The 17845-nt window shown below is 50.7% G+C and overlaps 1 protein-coding gene across 3 annotated transcripts in view; it reads right to left on the bottom strand.

Annotated features, from left to right (window-relative positions):
- Positions 1 to 17845, bottom strand: part of SLC24A3 (solute carrier family 24 member 3) — a 78318-nt gene that overhangs the window by 40912 nt on the left and 19561 nt on the right. For 2 of the 3 annotated variants that reach the window (XM_088160854.1, XM_088160855.1), the window contains exons 3-4: positions 6509 to 6585; positions 1752 to 1826 (exon numbers count right to left, since the gene is read on the bottom strand). In XM_088160854.1, the coding sequence (XP_088016980.1) occupies positions 1752 to 1826; positions 6509 to 6585 (152 nt within the window). Of the gene's footprint in view, positions 1 to 1751; positions 1827 to 6508; positions 6586 to 7658; positions 10720 to 17845 lie in introns of those variants that run through there. The other variant, XM_088160856.1, reaches the window with a different exon arrangement.

Here is a 17845-nt window from a genome sequence, read left to right as displayed (position 1 = left end):
GAAAGCTTTGTGTAATCCAAGGGAGTATAAAGGAGAAACCAGGGCTACTGGAGTCAGCATGGCCTGGCAGAGAGGGCAGGTGAGGCCAGTGACACTTCTAGAGAGCAGGGAAAGGCCAGCACTCCAGCCAACAGCAAGGCAACTTCACCACTCACAGGGCTGTGTGTGCTCCACAGCCCAGCTACACACACCTCATCTCTCCCTCTGTAAAGGGCCAGGGTTTGGTTCACCCCCAGCCACCTTCCCTGGTACGACTTATGCCTTGGTTTGCTCTCTCCTTACCCCCTTGATCCCAGACTCCATCACTTACCTCCTCTACACACCCCTCAGCAGGACTGTCTAAAATACAGGGGCTTCTGGGAGGGAAAGGACCCACTGTTCTATGAAAACTCCATCAGCATATGCTGCTTCCAACGATTTCCTTGGTTAATTACACCCTCTACGTTGTCTGCACTCCCACTGCTCCATCTGCAGCAGTTGGTGCTCAGCAGATGCCACAAGGCACTTCCCCTGCTGAAGAGGAGCAACAACCAGCTCCTGCCTTATGGCCACCACCCGGAGCTGTTACTACACAGCAAGGCAGCCAGGAGCACGGGGAAGGCAGCCCAGGGTGGTTGGAAGTGTCCCTGGCAGAGCTGGCTTTCCAGGCAGCACCCCCAGCCTTGGCAGGACACAGGAAACCTCCCCCTGCAGCACTGCTTCAGCCTTGCCAAAGCACCTTTGGCACAAAGAGGAGAGCAGAAATCCTCACAGCAGCCTTTCCTGAGGATGCCACGGTGGATATTGCTGGCCCCTAAGGGAGGGTAACTCTACCCACTGCCCATACACAGGTAACAACCCTTCAGAAGTTACATACACAAGTTATGGGACAAGGGAAAAGGACAGGATGTGCCCTCACCTGGAATGTGTTTGAGGCAGAACAGCACAGCACTGCTGGAGTGCTCCAAAGCTTGTGGAACCCCATGAAACACAGCTTGATGGAAAATCATTTCCTCTCCTAGGTTTCCTTGCCTGGGAGAGGGGAGGTCAAAGAACTTGGGGTGTTCTCTGCATTCCCCAGCATCTCCTATCCCCATGTCCACACCAGTGTTCCCTCTCCTGAACCTTGCAATGGGGGTTCCCCAGACTCAGCCCCAGAGGCTGCAGTGGCTTTGCAGGACAGAAGCTCCTGCCTTGTGCTCTTACCTTTCAGTAACCTCGACATTTGCCTCGCAGTAACCTCGGGCACACGGTCTGTGTTTGCTCTGTGGCCGTCTGAGCTGATTCAGGCCAAAATGTACTCCCTGTCTTCTAAAATTTAGGCACCCCGACCTCACCAAAGACAAACAGAGTTGCTGGGAGCACTCACGAGCTTCTTTACAGCTGGCCTAGCTGTCCCTGCTGCTCTACAACTCACACCCACGCAGCACAAGGTGTGACAGTCACGACTGCGAGGGCAGGGTACACAACACCCACAATTTCTGCTGGGGGTGAACCCACCCGAGATTTCCTTCCTGTCAGCTAAAGCTGTGGCCTGGTGCCTCTGCAGAGCCATCTGCAAGGACATGCACACGAGAGGCAGCAGCAGGAACACCTGGAGAACGGCTGCAGCACCTGGAGAGCCCGTCCTGCCAGGAGAAGGCGGCGCTGAGCAACAAGGGAAGCAGCACGGGCACTGGATACACCAGCAGCACAGCCCAAGGCTCTCCAGCAGCGCTGTGAAAGCAGCACACGGCCAAGGAACGCTTACCTGACACTTATCTGACACTTACTTCGCAGATCTTTTCCAGCGAGGGGACGAAGAAGTCGTCGCAGACGATTGCCAGCGCGTAGAACATGTACACGGCCTGCAAGGGAGAAGGGGGTGGGCAGGGAACAGAGAGGCTGGGTCTGCAGCCTGGCACACAGAACTGAGCAGCAGCATCCCAGCAAGACCAGGTGTGCCTCGCTACAGACTTGCCAAGAAAGTAAAATGCTCTCGGCAAGAAGAATTCATAGAGCTGTCTGGGATTTAATTGAAAGATTGTGGAGTATTTCTCCAAGAGTTCTTATGAACTATCAAAAGCTGCCAACGTTTTTTCTTCACCATAAAGACTGCTTTTTGTTGTTTGTTTGTTGTTTGGTTTTTTTTAATTTTCTGGACATTGCTAAGCCACACTGAAATATCTTTGCCTTCCTTTTTTTTTCCCCCATTGTGCGGTGCAAGGCTTTTTTATCACTGTATTCTGTGAAAATCTAAACCCTGGAGGAGTCATTTTTGAAATCTAGTGTTCTGAACAAGGGGACAGGAGCTTGTTTTCCTGGAATGAAGAGCCCTGCCATGTCACCGGGGTCCCAGTGGAAAACCTGGCTGAACTTGACACAGGAACAAATGCAACCAAGGAGCAACACAGGACTTGAAGGGACACTGAGCCAATCAGCTCTGCAGTTTAATGCAAGAAGCATTTAACCTGGGTTTCTGTACTATTAAACAGGGCGTGATCTCTGCCCCAGAGGCACAGGACACAGTGTGGCTCACACCCACACAAGCCTGCAGGGCAACCCGGCCCATCCTGCCCACTCCCCCACCTCCACACAACGGGAAAACACCCAGCCCACTCTGCTTGCCTGGCACAGACACATCCCAGACCTGCTGCAAGGTTCAAAGACAGCTCCACCTCTTTGGTGACACCTGCCAAGCACAGAGTTACTTCTAGAAGCACTGCAGCTCCAGTCAATGACTACAGCCGAGAGAAGTGGCCAATATTGGTAGAAAAACAGTGTATTAATCCTAGGGATTATTCACAGTTCCAAGCACATCCCCAGCAGATCCTGTGGCTTTGCTTGTTGTTGGAAGTTCTGTACAGCTCAGGTGATGGTTGGAGACCAGAGTATTTTTTTTTCTGGAGAAAAAGAAGCAATAAAAATGCCCTCCAGGTTTCCAGGTTTTTGTTCTTGTTTTGATTTTCGAGGAACAGGTTTAAATCCCCCAAGGCCATCAAAAACACAGATTCTAATGTGCCAGAATTACGACTTTGCTGCAAAAAGCCAGTAATTAGTGTACAGCCATGAAAACCTTTCAAGCTCAAAAATAATGCAAGTGTATTTTTTCTCAGGATTACTAGAGATGGGATTTTCATCATCACAGATGATTTTGACACAGTAAACACTAGAATGTCACTTGGGCAGTTTCTGTGCTTACACGAGTAAGTGTAACTTGGGCTTTTTGAAAATCCTACAGTGCAAAACAGCCTCGAGGACCCAAGAGGAAACAAAATTTCAGATCTCCAACTCTGTCGGGTACAGCAAAGATCCTGATCTTGGCAAAGGGAACAGGAGCTGCTGACACACTGCAAACAGTATGAACAGAGATAAAGGAAGAGAATGGCTCGCAGGCATCATAGGAACAAGGACCAGAAAGGGCTCCAGAGAGAGATGTGGCCAAATTCCATTGAAATACCATGGACAGCGGGTGCCTGACTTCAGCTTGGATTTTTGATCTGCTAATCATATTAATCTGCAGTGGGTAATGCCTCTCAAGAAGGCTAATCTGCCCTGCAGCATCATCCCTGAGAAGCCAGCATGTCCTGCCTGCTGGACATGATCCCTGCCCAAGGAGCACAGGGCTCCAGAGATCACAACGTGGAGGACTCTACACACAAAATAAGCTCAGCCCCAGCTTCACTCGGTTGTGTTTGGCTCCCAAGTGATGGTATGGCAGTCCTCAGCCAGGCAACACGCTTGAAAAAAATACACACTCACTCCTCTTCCCCTCAGAGGACATTAAAAAATTAGGAAAATGCAATGGTCCTGCATAAAGGGATTACCAATGCCAGTTTAAGCACCACATTAGGACTGATTTTAAAATGACCATCCTAACAAACGTTTAATCTCTGCATCAAAGGTGATTAAGCATCTTACTCTTTAAAATACCTGTTCCATTGCCCAGGACAGAATTTTTTCATGTTTGCCCAGCTGTCCTTTGAGCTTCCCAGAAGTCTTAGTCCTGGAACTAAAACCGGCTTCACTGAGCTACAGCAGCTTTTCACAAGAGAGCACGGTGCTGCAGGAGCAGCAATCAATCCCTGCAGCCCTGCCTCCATCCCAGGGGCTGGGAAGGGTCCATGTGGCTGTCCCTGCTGCTGTCCCCACACTCCTGTCCTGGGGGGCCAGGACCAGCAAGGAGCCACCCCTGAAAGCACTTTGAGCAAGCACAGGGCTTTCTTTCTTCAGCTCTGGCTGAAGTGCCAGTGCCCCTGAGCATCTGCATGGGAACATCAGCTAAGAACGAACTGAAAACCAGAGAAAGGCTAAGAGAGCAACCACACGGCCCTCCAGTACCCAGAGGGACTGGGACAAGGGCCTGGAGTGACAGGACAAGGGGGAATGGCCTCATGCTGACAGAGGGCACGGTAGGCTGGGTGTTAGGAAGAAATTCTCCCCTGTCAGGATGCTGAGGCCCTGGCTCAGGGTGCCCAGAGAAGCTGTGGCTGCCTCTGGATCCCTGGAAGTGCCCAGGGCTAGTCTGGACAAAGCCTGGAGTATCCTGGGGTAGTGGAAGGTGTCCCAGCCCATAGCAGGGGAGCTGGAACTGGATATTGTGTAAGGTTCCTTCCAATCCATCTGAGCCTATGATTCTACAAATGACAGAGTTAAGATGGCAAAAAGAAGCCCTTGGGTGGCTGGGGAGCTCCCAGGCTGCAGGAACAGCACCAGAATTAAAAGCCAGACCTTGGCCCCTCAAAACTGCACATCCCAAACCAGTGACTTAGTGGAGAGTTACTCAGCAGCTCAGCCTCTTCTCAGAGGGGACGTGGAAATAATGGGTGGCAGAGAAGCACTCAGCTGCTGAGCTCCAAAAAAGTATCCAGGAGAAATTAAACACCATGACTCCAACCTCTAAGATGCCCTCAGTGGCCCACTTTCCCTTCAAACCAAAGCGTTTTCAGTTCAGACCTAAAACTATTGCTGGTCTGCCCAGTTTTTCCCAGATTTTTCAAGTGTTTAGGGATGAACTTCCATCTTTGTGAAGCATCAGATGGTGTTTAGAAACTCACACAGCCCCTCTGTGAAGATTTCCTGGGGTCTTTTTTCCCTTTTTACTATGCAAGAGGAAGAAGATGCCCTGGGCAGCCTCCTACACTCCCCCCCAGGTGCCAGTGATAGCTTTTGTCCTGCTCCTCTGGCTTCTGGTAAAGCAGCTTTGCCTTCACATCTTTCAGAAATAAAACATCCAAGCGCGTTTTTGCTGCGATGAACAGAAACTGTTCCAGGAGAGGTCAGCGGCATGAGAGGCATGGTGATGACCTCTCATCATCACTGCATTGCTCTGCCTGCCACTGCAGAGCCCCTTCCACAGGCCAACTTCCTCAAACCCATGAAGAAACCTCCAGGAAGACAATGAAACTCTTGTGCAATTCTGGGAGGTAAAACCCAGCACTGGAGGTTCATTACCCCAGCAGCAAGAGCACCCCTCGCAGCCCAGGCTGGAATTCTCTGTTTTCTCTGGCTATCATCATCCCAGTGGCAGAGAGGCTGAACCCAGCCAGGTCCTGCACCCCTGGGAGCTCAAGACAAGGAGTGGTCAGAGAATCCTCCTCCCCAGTGCACGAAATTGCCAGGGAGAACAGCGAGGGATCCAGGGAGCTGCCTCGTGCTCGCTAGAAACTGAGCACATCTCTGCTGGGACAGGCAATGCTTTTCTATTTCTCATTAAAAACAGATTTTCCCCTTTTGTTCTGAAGTAGGGCAGTTCAGTCCTCCAGACTTCATTGTCACACACGTTTAAAGGCACATTCAGAGCATTCAGAACCGAATTCATACACGAGTTTTTAGGAGCGTTCTTGTTGGTGGCAAAACCCAGCTCGGGTCCAGTGCTCAGTTTCCAAAACATTTCAAAGCTCAACGTTCCCATGGAAACCTGGGATTCTTGAACTTGCCAGGCATGGTCAATAGCAACGTTACTCAACAAATTTCTGCATCTATTTAAGCCAAAATAAAATCCTAACGCAGAGGGCTCACATTAAAATACACAATGCAATCTAATTTATACTCAAAAAGAAATCATGAATCACTTCTCGCAGCTAATGGTGACTGCTCATTTAAGCTGACTAAAAATTGCTAAAAGCTTCTAAGCATTCATTAGGAGCAGGTCTCTTCAGAATGCCTCTAATGTAATCCATAGAGCTGGTAAAGCAAACTTTCCAATCCCCTTAATCCCACGGGTATTTCTACGTCAATTATTCCACCCCATACACTACAGAGTTACTTCTTGCAGAACTCTGGCATCTTTCAGCTCTCTGAGGTCTTAAAGATGCCAAGCTCCCATTTTCAGGCATGACTTTTCTAATGCCTGACATGCTAACAGTGTCTGCAGGAAGAAATGAAAACGAGTTCAAACCATCCTTCCATTATTGATTCCTTTTCACCAGAGGATGCCAAGAACAAAAAAGCTGTCCCATCCCTGACTGGACAGGAGATGAAAAGGCACCAAAAAGAAGAGAACTTCAGTCAGAGCTCTGGAGACAACAAGGCAAAGGCAAACACTTACACAGAGGACGTGCAGGACCACAGCTCCACGTCTCCTGTCCTCGTTGGTGAAGATGTCATTGGGGAACTCGTGGAGAGCTGCAAAAAGCGGGGAGGGCGGGGGAGAGAAAGCTCAGGTGTTGAGTCAGCTCCTCACAGGCACCCCAAGCCAGCCCTGCCTCATTCACCTCCCCCTGGGGCTCACCTGACCCTCTCCACCTTGCCCCAAAGGTTTCCTGTGTCCCTCTGTGGCCAGCACCACCCTGTGAGCCACAGGTGCCCAAGGGGATGGGGGGACACACGGACACCCCCCCCAGTGCCCAGGGAAGCAGTCAGAGGTGCCCAGAGGTGCTGCAGCATCTCCTGCAGGGGCTGGCAGCTCTCTGCCCACTGCCCAGCAATACACAGAGGCACTGAGAGGAGCACACCACGCTCCTCGCAGCCTCTGCTGCAAATGCAAAAGTCACTGCAAGACAAATTCCTTCCGTTTGCTCAAATGCTTCATTACTGCTCTGGATGCTAATTGGGTTATAAAGCTCTTAAGGACAGCCTGCAGGAATGGCTTTGGGTTATAGACCCAAAAGCCAGCGTGAAGATGATGCTCCAGCATTCAAGTGCTTCTCAGTAATTCCAGATTTTGAAACAGCAGCTTCCTGCTAATGGTCAGTTCTTCACATTCAGCCATTGGCTGGAGAAAAAAAAAAAAAAAAATCAAACTGCCTTTCACATCTTTAACAGGTTCTTTCTGCCTTTCACATCTTTAGCATTAATAAAGCTCCAGCAATAGGAACTTAATTAGCAATTGCACAGAAGATTAAATGGGAAAACAATCCGGCTCACTCTCCCGGTTTGGCTGCCTCTGAAGCAATAACTGAGCAAAAGGCAGCTGCATTTTAATTTTGTTCCTCGTGCAAGTAAGAGCTCTACCCAGGCACTGCACCTGGGGAGGAAAAAAAATTCTTTTTTACATACAGCCTTTTGCCCAAAGGCTCAGGTTGTTACTGTTAATTGTATTCCTATGGATTGGGAAATTCTATAATGAGTCCTAACAAACTAGCGGGAGTTACTGGAGCAGTACAGGAGGCATCTTTAAAACACCCACAATGGAGGAACACAGCAATACCTTCTCCTTTATGAGAACCTGTGACTTTTTATCATCAGTCAGGACTCACCTGCCAGGAGCTTTGACTTTTTCCAGGAGCTGTGACTATTTTTCCAGGAGCTGTGACTATTTCCTTCCGAGGCAGAAGGAAATCCTGCCAGGCTGCCTTCCCCTCCCAGCCCAGCACTGTGCTAAAGCTGCCACAAACACCCTCAGGTGTGCTGCCTCAGGATGCAGCCAGGGAGGTACCAGCACAAGGAAAGGAGGGTAAAATAGGTGCAAAGGATTCATCCTTCTTCAGCAAATCATTATGATGTGAAAAGCCTGTGTTTTCCTCCCAGCTGTAGGAAAACGTTCCTGATCATTCCCCATTGGGGGAAGTCTGCCTGCAGCAATATCTAAAAATGGTTTGCCAAGACCTGTGTGTGTGCCTCCCAGATTGTACATTCATTATAGACAGATGATAAACATCCCATCCTTTTACCAAGACTCTCTGGGAGGTTCAAGGAGCCCGAGGTGCACATAAGGTAAAGGCAAAAGGGGAAAAAACAGTACAAAAATAGCAGGAGCTGTCTGTAGTGTCAGTGGCTGGGAATCCTGGCCCTCCTCCCTGCCTGCAGCAGCAATGCCCAGAGCTGCCTCAGGGTCAGGCTCCCACCCCACCGTGGCAGGAAAAGCAGCTCCTTTGCAGGGAAAATCCAAGATGTCCATCAGCACATCCTGCACGACACCAACCAACCAACCAAAGCCTGCCGTGGGTTCCACTTGGAAGCATGCAATTATAAACTAATGTATGCAAATCTGCAATCTGCTGCATTTTTATTAGCTGCATCAGGTGCAGATGAGCACAGATAAGAGGAGAGCTTTGCAAAACACAGGAGGAGCTCCTTTCTAAGAAGAAATAAAGGGTGCTGCTGGAACACCACTCCAACAACAGCTGCCCTATTTATTGGGTTACAAAAGCTCAGACAGTTTGTTGTTTTGCTAACAGAGCCCCCAGCCTTTGTACAGAAAATAGGTGCAGATTTTGCCAGGTTCATTTTGATTGCACAGGAAAAACCGCAGCCACCCTGCCAATGAACCTAAACTCAAAGAATCAAAAGGCTGATAATGTGCCTAATAAAAGCACTGACAGATAATCCACCGTGGTCCTGGGAAGGGCAGGATCCTCACAGAGCTCAGCCCCTCCCCAGTCACCTCCTGCCTGGCCATTAGGCACAATTCCAGGAGTAGCCCAGCTACCCAGGGCATTCCCGGGGGATTCCAGCCCTTGGACATACTCAACTCAGCTCCAGTTTGCAGTTCCTGAGGGTCACACTCCCAGGAAACCGAGGGCTGGAGTCTGCAGCTCAGCACAACACTCCTTCCAGGGCTGAGGCTCTACCTAGAACTGGGGACACTTGTAGAAAAATGAATGAATATTGGGATTATTCGCCTCGGGAAGTAACTGGAATTAGATGGCCATAAGGAAGGTATGGAATGGGCTCGGAAAGGGAGCTGAATGTTACAGGAACAGGTGAGCAGTAGGTGTGACACTGTGCTCTCCTGCTCTTCACTGCAGGTGTTTGTGACAGGCAGTGGCTGCTGGGCAGGACAGGGAGCCCCCACAGCTTTTGGAGACACCATCACAAGGGCATGGCCACATCCAGGCAAAGAGTCTGGACCTACACCCACCCAGAGAAAATTATTTCAGTCCTAATACAACGAGCTGGAATGAATCCTCGTCCTGTTATCCTCAGTCAGAGTGCAATTCTGTAAAATCAGAGCCCTGGCCACCAGAAGGTTCTGCACCACACTGCACTCAGAGGAATGGCTGGCACTACACAAACCTGCACAAAACTACACAAACAGGTGTGCAGGGAAGGTGCTGCTCTACCCCTCCTTTCCACAACCCTCTTCCCAGCTGCTCCTTTCCCTCCCACATTTAAAGCTCCCACCTCTCTGAAGGGATTACTTTTCAAAAAACCCAGCACTGCACTGGATCAATAATTCCAAAAGCTGTGACATCTCCACTTATTTCTCAAGAAGTCTTTGTATTGCCAGCCAGTGTATCTACTCAGGGGTATGAGAAAACCCTCGGGAAATCTCCCACAGCTTTAAGAGACAAAAAGATGCTCGGCCTGGCCAGTGAGTAACCAGCACAGAAAAGTCAAAGATTTACAGCAAGGTTCTGCCTCGGCCCCAGTGCCAACGAGTCGCCTGCAAGATCACAGGCACATCGAGATCCAAGGACAACAAGCAAATGTATCTCAACGTAAATGGGGGAGGAATCAGAAATAATAAATAACATGCAACAGCATATGGTTCAGAGAGAGTTTAAGTCAAACAACAGCGGCAGGTGACCTTTAAAGAGAAGGTTATACTTCCTTTTGTTCAGTACAAGAACTAATTTCTGTCACACAGCAAGAATCTGGCAGTTGTTTCCCAGGATCTTTTCCATGTTTCAATTGACCATGCTAGAGGTAAGCTGCTCAAACATATATATATGTATGCTTAAACTGACAGAGGGCAGGGGTAGCTTGGATATTAGGAAGAAATTCTTCCCTGTGAGGGTGAGGAGGCCCTGGAAGAGTTTTCCCAGAGAAGCTGTGGCTGCCCCAACCCTGGGATGGTGCCAAGATGTCCCTGTTTGTGGCAGGGGGTGGCACTGGATGGCTGTCTGGGATTCTGCAGCAGGATCTGCTCTGCTCTGTGCCCCCATCCCCATCCCAGCAGGCTGGGTCCTGTCCTCACACCAACTGCCAGAAATTCCTCATAATTTACTGGCTTAATTACAGCTGCTCTGGAGTTCCCAGACTTCTTCTGATTTGGAAGGCAATACAGTGGCCTCTCTGACGAGCTTTATTTTGGGGAAGCAATATTTTTGTTGTGTTCATATCCACGGGCAGACTAACCAAAAAAGGCAACTTTGCAAGAAGAGCTGCTGTAAAGCCACCTGGGAAGGAAGAGATGCTGCTGTCACCTCTCCTCTTTTCTTGGGGGGAAAAAGGAGGGACTTTTTGTCTTTCAGCATCCCAAATACTGGATGCCACGAGTTCAGATGAGGAGAGCAGATTGCCCTGTCTGCTTCAGCCTCAGCCCCATTCTGGGGGTGGCTGGGAACCTGGATTGAAGCACACACACACAAAAAAAAAAAAAAAAAAAAAAAAAAAAAAAAACCGACCTCCCGCAAAGAATGCAACTTTTGGAATTTGCCAAAACCGTGTTTTAAAGTTGTGGCTTGAACACGTGGTCCAGGAATAGAGGCAGCCTCAACGTGGGCCGGCCAAAGGCAGGGATTTACTGCCTGCAAATGAATCCCAGCATCTCAACTGTCCAGGCTCATCTGCAGAGCAGCTCTAATACACTCTAAGCTCCCCTGAACGTATAAATGCTTAAAGCTATTACAATCTCTTTTGTTATTTTACATTAGGCATCCCCATTAACTGTTTTCTTACTTTGATATAATCAGTGCTCACCATCATTTGGAGATTAATTCTGGATAATGAAGACACACAGGCTGTTTCCTCTAGAGGCAGAGGGTTGGTTGGAAAGGCAGGGCAGCCCTGCCAGCACAGGCAGGACCCCAGAGCGTGTCAGGATCTCACATTTAAGCTCGAATGAGGATCTGGTCCCTTCCCCTCTCAGCCACAACAGAAGCAAAAAAAATCCTTTCCCATTTCCATCCCAACACAAGGTGCTTTAAGTGCTCAGGCACTTAAACCTTATGTAAATCATATTTAGCAAGGCAGAGACAGTTCCATACTCCAGACATCCATCATTTTGCTCTTTGCATATAAAACTGGCAGGGAAAATTTTCATTCCCGAGATTGCAAGGTGAAAATGCTGCACCCACCTACAGCACCTATCAAAGGGGAATTAGAGCAATGCTTTATTGGACAGGGCAATCAAAGCACATCAGAAGGGAATTCGTGGGGGTGTAAACATGAGCATGGGAGGGGTTTTTCAGGTGACAAAGCAGCAGGATGCCAGCCAGCCTTTTCCAGGGCATCCCAACATCTCTGGCCCCAGCCTGGCTTGGGATCAGCCACCAGCCCAGCTCATTGCCTGGCACGACACAGAGCATTTCCTTTGAGCCCTTGGAGCAGCATCACATCTTCCCAAAGCCCTTTTTCAGTTCACTGGGATTCCTGAGCACCACTCTGCTCCTCCAAGCACAGCCCCGACCCTCAGCTCACACCACCTGCACACCTGGCACGTCCCCAGAGTTACCTGTAATGGGGCTGGGCACTATTTCATCCCATTTCCCAGCTGCTGCATCGTGTCCAAGCTCCACTGGGAGGTTTCTCAGCCCTGCCACCAGCAATTCCCTTACTCAGCTGGGAGCTGGGGATGGCTGTGGAGAGAGAAGAGGATGCAGCAAACAAGATCCTCCACGGATGGGAGCCCTGCCTAAACACACTCCTGGTTTTCCAGCCAGGGAACGAGCACCATCAGGGTTCCAGATCCCAGGAAAACTCATCCCCAGGCTCTGCTCTGTCCCGGCAGAGCTGGCTCCTGCTTTTTCCTCCGGGGCCCCACTGACAGATCTCAACTTTGGTTTTCCTGTTTTCCCCCTGGCTGTGGGGAGAAGTGAACACACAGCACACGCAGATGAAGCACGGGTCCTTCTGCACTTCTGCCTTCTGCTTGATGGTGACAGGCAGGCTGAGAGCACAAATCTCCAGCATAAAAAAAAAATCACATCAATCAGTGTCAACACGCTATTCATACATCAGAGAGAGACAACACTGGCTTTAAATAGGCAGCAGGAGACAAGGTGCTTCCAGAGCTCCATCTCCCAAGCGCCTTTCATCTCACCCAGGAACTGAAAGCCCCTAAATATAGGACTGCTGTTAAAAATTCATGAGCCTCAGCAGCTATTTATCAAAGTCGTGGCAATAGGATATTTTCATGATGGCGAATGGCTTGACACCCATCACTAATAAGCAAATGTGCCCTTCATTAGCACTTTTTGGAAGGCTGTGGATAGCCCAGGAGCTGTGCCTCAGCTCACACATCATCCCTGCCTTTGGCAGCTCCTCAGCTCCCCAGGGAATGCTGGGGACCAGGACTGCACCAGGCTGTCCCAAAGGTGGGACCCCTCTCCCCCATCTCTGAGATGGGTCGAGTCTTTCATGCCCTTTATATTTGCAAACTTTTATACACTTCCCCTGCTGGGTGGCAAAAGCATTCCCTGCCGTCTGCTGGGAGAAGGGAGAAGCAGAGAGAGAGGAAGGAGGAAGGTGGACACAACAACGGGGTGCTTTGATTCCAGTGGATCCCCGAGAATCTGCTCTTCCAATCACCCAGAGGGAGAGCTCCAAGGGCAGCTGTAATTACATCCAAATCCCCCACCCAGGCAGGACTCTTCCACGTGTGGCTGCAGAAAGGACCATCTGTTTTATGAAGGTACTACCAGGCTCTTTTTTTTCATTTTCTTTTTTATCCCAATTATATTCTTTTCCTCCCTAAATGGAAGCATTGCCTTGGTAATACCCAGAGTCTTAAAATAAGATTATGTTTTCAGATGAGAGAGCCTTTCAAGTGGGATTATACCTCACAACAGAGAACTAGTCTCTCAATCAATTCCAGAGGATACACTTACACTTCAACTTTCAACTGAAACACTTCCTCTCATTTCCACCGGGCTCAGCATCACGCCAAAAACCTCCTCACCCTTTCCAAGCCCCAATAAAAACCCCTTCAAGCCTGATTTTATGGGACTCAAACCACACAGCTTGTATGGAAAAACTAAATGATTTCTGCTAAGTGCCTCCAAAAGCCCTGATTTTATTCAGCTCTCTGATGAGAATTTCCCTATGGTAATTTTGGCTCAGCCAGAGCAAAGCAGAACCAAGAGAAGTTTTTCTGCTGGCTGCTCTCACCTGAATCATACAGGGCTGGCTGCTTTCTAAACCCCTTGGAGGGGACCAGGACATGGAGCAGAGCCCAGGCACTGAAGGACAGAGGATCTGATGCCAGTGCTCAGTTCCTCTGATGGAAATCTGGCATGTTCAGTTCGCTGTCACCAAGTTTGCTGCCCTTCCATCCCCTCCCTGGCACCAGCCCAGGGAGGGAACCCCGGACTCTCTGCTGGGCTCCCATCCCTCCCAGCAAACAAATCAGCAGCTCACAAATGTTCCCAAACCACACGAGGCTCCTGCCCGTCCCCTCCCTGCCCCTCTGTGCCTTTTACCTGGGGTACCTGGCCCCCCCTGAGCTGCCAGGGGATCCAGATCCAGCACCTTTTCCCTAGGGGGCAAAAATGAAATGTGCCAAAGGGTTCTCACCCGGCGGGCTGCCGGCAGGTCTGGAACGATTTAAGCCCCCAAAATTCCTGCTCTGCTCACTTGATTTTTGGCTCTGATGAGCCCCGTGTGACCCAAAAAGCTGCCCCAGCTCCCTGGGATTTTAGAGATGCTGACACTCATGACAGGGGACAGGCTTGTGAGCTGGCATGCAGGGACAGCAGAGGTCGAGTGTGCTTGGTTTTGGCACTGCCCAGGCTAAGCCTGCCTGGAGCAAGGATCCCATTTCCAACAGCAGCCACCAAGTTGATGTTTCTCCTCCATCCCTGGGCAGCTTTTCCTGCTTGCCCTCATCCTGGCTGCAGGAGCAGCACAGGACAGGATTTGCCCAGGAGCTCAAGGGCTCTCAGCACGGCTAAAAGCATTACAAAACTCTCTATATTTTAAATAAAATTTAAGAAACAACCAAAGCCCAAACACGGAAAGATTCGTGTTTTTAATCCTAACTCGAAGTAAAACCAAAAAATTACAAGCAAACCACTAATTAATATCGCTGTTACACTGACCAACCCCAAACCCAAAACCTGGGTGAGCTCCTTTATGAAATTGTTTCCCAGCTGCCTGAGGTTCTAAAGATATTAGTTAAGTAAAAATGGGGGAGGTTTTTGATAATTTTTCCTTGAAATTGTGTCTTTGATGCACAATTACAGGTAAGAGCCAGATGAACTCTCCAGAGGCAGACAAATTCCACCTGGGTCACGAATCACATCACATTTTTTTCCAGGGAGGTGAGAGCCCCTGGCACAGCTGTGGCTGCCCCTGGGTCCCTGGCAAGGAGAAGAGATTTGGGCACAGCTGGAACAGAGGCAACCCCGAGGGGTTGAAATCCTACTCTGCATTTCAGTGTTTCCCCACCCTGAGCAAGACAAAAATCTTTTTCCCAGCCCAGGGAATCCTCGGGCTCACTCTGCTTTCATGGCTCATGAGCCCCCCAAGCCAGGAGCAGTTGTGCTGTCCTTAAAAATAAATCTATCCTCGTCCAAGGCTCCCCCTGCCTCATCTGCAGGGTTTGCTGCCTCTTTTGATGTTATTACATTATTTCCAAATCTCCCACAAGGCGCCTCGGTCCCGAGTGTCCCACAAAAACCCCGAGTTGCACTGAACTGAAAACCACAGAGTTTTCCTCAAGTTCACAGACAAGAGAACACAAACAGCTGCTAAAAAATGATTACAGATACCTGCAAGCAAGATGAAGCTATTTCTTCTCCTCTGAGGAAAAAAAAAAAAAAATAAAAATAACCTGACTCAGCTACACAAACATTTATAAAGGTGGGTGTGAGTGGCTGTGCCCCAGCCCAAGGGGGCTCTGCCTTCCCGTTTTTTTGGTTTTTTTTCCTGTTTTTTGGGGTTTTTTTGTTTTTTGAGGGCTGGCTCCAGGGCTTGCAGAGCCACTGCAGGCCACTTTTGGATTGGGGTGTTTTGGCTTTTCTAAAAATTTAATTCAACTAAGACCCTGGATGCTGATTAGATCCGAAACCCCAGCCTAACCCCCGGGAAGTTATGTAATCCCCGAAATCCAAAAAGCCTTGGAAAGCTTAAATGTGGAATTGCTGGTGATGTCAGGCTGCTGGAAGGTTTCCATGGAAACCCCTCCCACCATCTCCATATGCCTGTGGCTCCGGGAGAGCAGCAAACCCTGCACAGAGACCCCAAGCCCACAGCTGGGCACGATGGATACAGACCCCCAGGTGTGCCCCAGCTCCCCATCCTGCCATGGGGGCAGCCAAAAAACAGCACTGCCCAAGAGACCTCCCCACCAGAGCCCCAAAATCCAGCCCTAAGAGACCTCCCCATCACAGACCCCAAAATCCAGCCCCAAGAGACACCCCTATCACACAGAGACCCCAAAATCCAGCCCCATCACACAGAGCTCCCCAAAATCCAGCCCCCAGCGACCTCCCCATCAGAGACCCCAAAATCCAGCCCCATCACACAGAGACCCCCAAAATCCAGCCCAGAGACCTCCCCATAACAGAGCCCCCCCCAAAATCCAGCCCCAAATACTTCCCAATCAGAGCCCCCAAAAAATCCAGCCCAGAGACCTCCCCATAACAGAGCCCCCCCCAAAATCCAGCCCCAAGACATTTCCCAATCACAGAGCCCCCCAAAATCCAGCCCCAAGGCACCTCCCCCTCAGACAGAGCCCCCAAAATCCAGCTCCCAAAAAACACCCCATCACACAGAGCCCCCAAAATCCAGCCCCATCACACTGAGACCCCCAAAACCCAGCTCCAAGATACCTCCCCATCACACTGAGACCCCCAAAATCCAGCCCAGAGACCTCCCCATAACAGAGCCCCCCCAAAATCCAGCCCCAAGAGACTTCCCCACCAGAGCCCCCAAAATCAAACCCCATCACACTGAGTCCCCAAAATCCAGCCCCAAAAACTGACCTCATCACAGAGAGCCCCCCAAAATCCAGCCCCAAGTGACCTCCCCATCACACAGAGTTCCCCAAAATCCAACCCCAGACACCCCCAAAATCCGGTCCCAAGAGACCTCATCATCACAGAGAGCCCCCAAAAACCTCCCCATCACACAGAGCCCCCCAAATCCAGCCCCCAGAGGATCCCTGCAGGATGGCCTGGCAGCCTTCACTCAGTGCCACCTCACACAGCCACAGGGTGAAACCCACTTTAAACACAAGCAAGGCCCAAAAAAAAAAAAAAAACCAGGAAAAAATAGACTGGGGACAGTCAAAAAGCCTTCCTAGGTGTCTTTGTGTTTGCAGAAATCAGCATAAAAAGGTTTCTCAAACCTTAAAGCAACTAGATGAACAAACCTATGGGCTTTAAAAATCTCCTTTTTCCCCCCACACCCCATCACCAACTCTGCCATTTCTGCATAAATGCAGCTCTAAGGCTTTGAGGTTTTTCCTAAGGAGCAAAGCTTAAATTTGCTGACGAATCTGCCCGACTTCACCCTCGCCCAGCTGATGAACTTCAACCACAGCAACAAATGAAACTCCGGGTTAATTAAAGATGCCAGCAAAGGGACGCCTCTTACGGGGTTATTTCCCCCCAAAGAAATTGAGAAATCCCCCCCCTGGGGAAGGGTTGTGAAGTTTTAATCATCCCCCCCCCGGGCAGCGGGGACACGTGTGGCACTTGTCCTGACGGGAGGGCTTCAAACAATTCCCTGTGCCCAGGGACATCTCCTGTGCCCAGGGACCACCTCCTGAGCCCAGGGACATCTCCTGAGCCCAGGGATGCTCTCCCGTGCCCAGGGACCACCTCCTGAGCCCAGGGACCACCTCCTGAGCCCAGGGACCACCTCCTGAGCCCAAGGATGCTCTCCTGAGCCCAGGGAGCATCCCCTGAGCCCAGGGACCACCTCCTGAGCCCAGGGACCACCTCCTGAGCCCAGGGATGCTCTCCCGTGCCCAGGGACCACCTCCTGAGCCCAGGGACCACCTCCTGTGCCCAGGGATGCTCTCCTGAGCCCAGGGATGCTCTCCTGAGCCCAAGGATGCTCTCCTGAGCCCAGGGAGCATCCCCTGTGCCCAGGGACCATCCCCTGAGCCCAGGGACCACCTCCTGTGCCCAGGGATGCTCTCCTGTGCCCAGAGATGCTCTCCTGAGCCCAGGGACCATCTCCTGTGCCCAGGGACCACCTCCTGAGCCCAGGGACCACCTCCTGTGCCCAAGGATGCTCTCCTGAGCCCAGGGAGCATCCCCTGAGCCCAGGGACCATCCCCTGTGCCCAGGGACCATCCCCTATGCCCAGGGACCATCTCCTGTTCACAGGCACCACCCCATGTGCCCAGGGACCTGCAGGGTCTCTGTCTGGCTGTGGTGCCCACCTGCCGAGGTCAGAAATCCCTGGGTGTGCCCAGCTCAGCCCTGACCCCCAGCACCAGCCCGGCTCAGCACGGTTTCCCTGCACAGCACACCAAGGATGCCCAGGGCAGCCAGGACTTCTCCTGCCCCCTGAGGCTGGTCCAGCTGAGCAGGAGGGCCAAGCCCTT

Source organism: Sturnus vulgaris, chromosome 3 (genome assembly GCF_052056855.1).
Source record: "Sturnus vulgaris isolate bStuVul1 chromosome 3, bStuVul1.hap1, whole genome shotgun sequence".
NCBI classification, from domain to species: domain Eukaryota; kingdom Metazoa; phylum Chordata; class Aves; order Passeriformes; family Sturnidae; genus Sturnus; species Sturnus vulgaris.
Note: the sequence above shows the minus strand (reverse complement) of the source record. Positions and strands in the feature narration are given on the sequence as shown.